Raw genomic sequence first — 5317 nt, 5'->3', positions numbered from 1 at the left:
AGGGGTGCAGATTTGGTAAGTAATACAAGGTCATCTTTCTGACAAATAGTACACAGCAGAATCTTTTTTTACCTTGTTTCTGCTCTGTAGCCCCAATGATGTACCCTATACCCTATACTAACTTCTGGTCATGATCATTTTTGATGGTAAAACACCAATTCCCACAGGATGACTGCACCCTTCCCAAACTGCGGTGCCCTAGACCGCCAGGAACATCTGAGAACATAAAGAAAATAAAAAAGATTAGAGGGAAACATCACTTTCATCTTTCCTTACACACCACCATTTTCTTTTCTCGGGTTCTACCAATAGTTTTCCAGATTACTCCTCTGCAATATTTTTCGGCATTCAGTATTTTTGAAGGTTTCACAAACGTGTTTAGAGTTCTTTCTAGAAGTCTCTATACGCTCCGTAAAGTCAGAACCCAACACACATCCTCTTCAGAGAAGGATTGGGGGTAATAGGAAGAAGCATATCTTAGCTAGTTTTAGGCAATGATAATCCCCAGTCAAGAATCATTTGTGATGAAGAGGGACTATGGTTCTGAGAGGACAGTGATGGCACCTCATGGCACCAGAGGCTTACGGCACACAAAGATCTGCTTGTCTGAAAATCTCAGGTTCTCTTCCACCAATCCTTCTCTCTTCAATGGTGATAAGAAGAGAAGAGTATGAACATGGACCCAACGATGTCACATGTTAGCTGAACTCCATGGACATTCCGGCACCTAACGTTTTCCTATTTCAATGAAGAGGATTTCACAGGAAGTAACCACAGTTCTATATTCAGTGTATAATTTTCCCAAAATGACCTTTATTTTCCCCAGAAAAGTGTATTGTTCTGTATGAAATTCTTTTATTATTTGCTTCTATCCATTTGTCTATTTAGTTCAAACCACCCCTCAGCCTCGCCCTGTAATGAAGGGTATGACACAGCAAACTGCATTCTTCACCAGTGTTAGAGACTTTCTCTTTCATTTCTCTTCTGCTTGCCGCGATGGCGTCTGCCAATCTGAGAGTTGAGCTGAAATGTTCCGTCTGTCTGAACATTTATACAGATCCTGTAAACCTGAGATGTGGACACGACTTCTGCCGGGTCTGTATTGATCGTGTTCTGGATACACAGGGGGGGTCTGGAGGATATTCCTGTCCTGAATGCAGACAGAAGTTTCAGAAGCGGCCTTCTCTGCAGAGGAACATAGCACTGCGTAACATAGTGGAGAATTTCCTGTCTGCTCAACCTGATCAGGAGGAGTCCGGGGTCTTCTGTACTCACTGTGTGGACTCTCCTGTACCTGCTGTTAGATCCTGTCTGCTCTGTGAGGTTTCTCTGTGTGATAAACACCTGAGAGCCCACACAAAGTCCCCAGAACACATCTTAACTGACCCCACCTTGTCCATGGAGAGCAGGAAATGCTCCGTCCATAAGAAGATCCTGGAGTATTACTGCACTGAGGATGACACCTGTATCTGTGTGTCCTGCACTTTGGCTGGAGAACATCGAGGACACCAGGTGGAGATGTTGGGTGAGGCTTCTGAGAAGAAGAAGGAGACACTGAGGAACGTTCTGCAGATACTTCTGACAAAGAAAGAGGAGATGGAGGAAAGAGTCCAGAGTCTGCAGGAACACAGGAGGAAAGTAGAAGAAGAAGCAGCTGGTGACACCGAGAGAGTCACTGCCCTGTTTATAGATCTCAGGAGACGTCTGGAAGACCTGGAGATGAGAGTCCTGAGGGAAATCTCCGGGAGGGCAGAGCGGGTCTCCATCTTCATCCGGGATCTGGAAATAAAGAAGGAGGAGCTGTCCAGGAAGATGCGTGACATTGAGGAGCTGTGTAACATGACGGATCCACTGACTGTCCTACAGGAATCAGACACAGGTGACTTGAGTGATACTGAGCATGGAGATAATGAGGACAGAGAGAGACATGAGGACCTCCTCCATGATGGAGGGAGGCTGGATGTGGCTGGGATATCACACACATTACACACACTATTCAAATTACACACAGATTTATCTGATATAATAAAAGATGTAAATGTATCCTTCTATATACAGGGAGCTGAGGACATATTGCTGGATGGAAACACAGCTCATAATTATCTACATATATCAGATGACAGGAAAACTGTATCCATGTCAGATATATTCAGTTATTTACTGCACCCACATACACTACATCATTCTCAGGTGTTGAGCAGTCGGAGTTTCTCCTCAGGGAGACATTACTGGGAAGTGGATGTCAGGGGGTCAGATGGATGGGTAATCGGGATGTGTTACCCCAGTATAGACAGGAGAGGACGGCAGGCAGGGATTGGATGGAATAACAAGTCCTGGGGATTGTACAGGGATGGTGGTCCGTATTGGGTGAGACATAACAGTAAAAAGATCCCCTTACCCTCCAATCCCCCCAGTACTAGAGTCAGGATATATCTGGATTATGAGGCTGGGTGGATCTCCTTTTATGATCTGTGTGACCCGATCCGACACCTCCACACCTTCACCACCACCTTCACTGAGCCCCTCCATGCCGGGGTATGTATAAGGAGAGGTCGTATAAAGATCTGTGGGGGGAATCGGGAGATGTGAGAACTCCGCCCCCAGAGTGGTGACATCACAGGGAGGGAGGACGGGATTGGTGGAATATGCAGCCAATAGTCCTGCAGTGTTTTCTATGAGAAATATATTGCTGCAAGACTTCTCCATCTCAGAACACTGTGATTGGTTGGAATAACTGTCAAATTATAGTGATGGTGTTTTTCTATTGGTCAGCAAAGGGTATTTTCATCTATCTATTATCTATCTATCTATCTATCTATCTATCTATCTATCTATCTATCTATTATCTATCTATCTATTATCTATCTATCTATCTATCTATCTATTATCTATCTATCTATCTATTATCTATCTATCTATCTATTATCTATCTATCTATCTATCTATCTATCTATCTATCTATCTATTATCTATCTATCTATTATCTATCTATCTATTATCTATCTATCTATCTATCTATCTATTATCTATCTCTCTATTATCTATCTATCTATCTATCTATCTATCTATTATCTATCTATCTATTATCTATCTATTATCTATCTATCTATCTATTATCTATCTATCTATCTATCTATCTATTATCTATCTATCTATCTATCTGTCTATCTATCTATCTATCTATCTATCTATCTATCTATTATCTATCTATCTATTATCTATCTATCTATCTATCTATCTATCTATCTATTATCTATCTATCTATCTATCTATCTATCTATTATCTATCTATCTATCTATCTATCTATCTATTATCTATCTATCTATTATCTATCTATTATCTATCTATCTATCTATCTATCTATCTATCTATCTATCTATCTATCTATTATCTATCTATCTATTATCTATCTATCTATTATCTATCTATTATCTATCTATCTATCTATCTATCTATCTATCTATCTATCTATTATCTATCTATCTATCTATCTATCTATCTATCTATTATCTATCTATCTGTCTATCTATCTATCTATCTGTCTATCTATCTATCTATCTATCTATCTATCTATCTATTTATCTATCTATTATCTATCTATCTATCTATCTATCTATCTATCTATCTATCTATCTATTATCTATCTATCTATCTATCTATCTATCTATCTATCTATTATCTATCTATCTATCTATTATCTATCTATCTATTATCTATCTATTATCTATCTATTATCTATCTATATATCTATTATCTATCTATCTATCTATCTATCTATCTATCTATCTATCTATTATCTATCTATCTATCTATCTATTATCTATCTATCTATTATCTATCTATTATCTATCTATCTATCTATCTATCTATCTATCTGTTATCTATCTATCTATCTATCTATCTATTATCTATCTATCTATCTATCTATCTATCTATCTATCTATTATCTATCTATCTATCTATCTATTATCTATCTATCTATCTATCTATCTATCTATCTATCTATCTATCTATCTATCTATCTATTATCTATCTATCTATTATCTATCTATTATCTATCTATCATCTATCTATCTATCTATCTATCTATCTATCTATCTATCTATCTATCTATTATCTATCTATCTATCTATCTATCTATCTATCTATCTATCTATCTATCTATCTATCTATGTATCCAAAGTATAACTAAAAAAAAAACCCTTTTTTTTTAGTTTGGAGAAGGATTAGCACCCCTGTCAGGTTTTTTATTGCTGTCTGTGTCCCCCATTAGGGAGATTCACCCTCTCCATTTGTCCTGGTGATCATTATCAGTGAACAGGAAAGTGAAAAAAAAATGAAATTTTGGATTATCACCAGAACAGGAAGAGAGGGGAAATCTTGCAACAGGGACACTAGTTCTGGTGACAACCAGAGATTCCCTCATTTTAATTTGTGTTTTGGCTATGGGACAAAAAGTGAAGGGAAATCTCCCCAATGGGACACAGATGACATTAAAAAACTGACAAGGGTTATACTCATCCTTTACTCTATCCAAAAAAAAAAATGTTTTGCCTTTTATTTCGAGTTTAAGTTTTCAAACCAAGTTATATCAGCAATTTCCCTTCCCCGCCCCTCCCCCTAAGTTCCGCCCATCTTTACCCAATGATAAACTATACGATCTTCTGGTTGGTTTTATTCATATTTTGAATATTTAGACATCTGTAAACTGATTTTTTATGTCGCTTTTCTTCTTACTTTTATGACAGTTTCATTTTAAAACGTAACGCTTAATCCCGGGCTCCTCCATGACCCTGCGTTATAGAGAATTCTAGGCTTTCCGATAAGAGAGCCCAGCACTAGATGTTCACTTGTGGACCGTCTCTCTCTCTAATGGCTCCTTCATGCAGAGACAAGGGAGGGAACATGACACAGGTAAAGGGGGGTGTCCTTCCTCTGAATCAGGGGTGTCAAACTGGTGGCCCTCCAGCTGTTGTGAAACTACAAGTCCCATCATGCCTCTGCCTTTGGGAGTCGTGCTTGTAACTTTCAATCTTGCAATGCTCTGTGGGATTTGTAGTTTGGCAACAGCTGGAGGGGCCGCCAGTTTGACACCCGTGCTCTGAATCATCAGGCCGCGGTCTGAATAGCAGGAAATCAAATTACAATCTAGAGGGGATTGAGACAGTTGGAGAGCTGACTCAATAGCACTGCCTGCTGGCTGCTCTGGGTAAAGGTCAAATATTCACACAGCACAATATTTTTTATTGATTTAAATAAAAAAAATGAAAACGCTTTAAAGAATTAATTTATAGTCCTAAACATTATATTTGGACG

At 38.5% G+C, this 5317-nt stretch overlaps 1 protein-coding gene across 1 annotated transcript; it reads left to right on the top strand.

Moving 5' to 3' along the window:
• Positions 1 to 893: 893 nt before the first annotated feature.
• Positions 894 to 2917, top strand: LOC149449296 (E3 ubiquitin/ISG15 ligase TRIM25-like). The gene has a single exon (XM_089693416.1). It carries the CDS (start codon positions 997 to 999, stop codon positions 2587 to 2589), a length of 1593 nt encoding a protein of 530 aa, XP_089549542.1. The 5' UTR covers positions 894 to 996; the 3' UTR covers positions 2590 to 2917.
• The last annotated feature ends 2400 nt before the right edge of the window (positions 2918 to 5317 follow it).

The sequence above is a fragment of the Staurois parvus genome, unplaced genomic scaffold, assembly GCF_062004578.1.
Source record: "Staurois parvus isolate SC_StPar_1 unplaced genomic scaffold, SC_StPar_1.0 ptg000633l, whole genome shotgun sequence".
In the NCBI taxonomy this organism is placed as follows: Eukaryota; Metazoa; Chordata; class Amphibia; order Anura; family Ranidae; genus Staurois; species Staurois parvus.
This window is presented reverse-complemented; position numbering and strand designations above follow the sequence as displayed.

Coding starts and splice junctions, on each gene's coding strand:
- LOC149449296 (XM_089693416.1), top strand. CDS start 997: ATGGCGTCTGCCAATCTGAGAGTTGAGCTGAAATGTTCCGTCTGTCTG.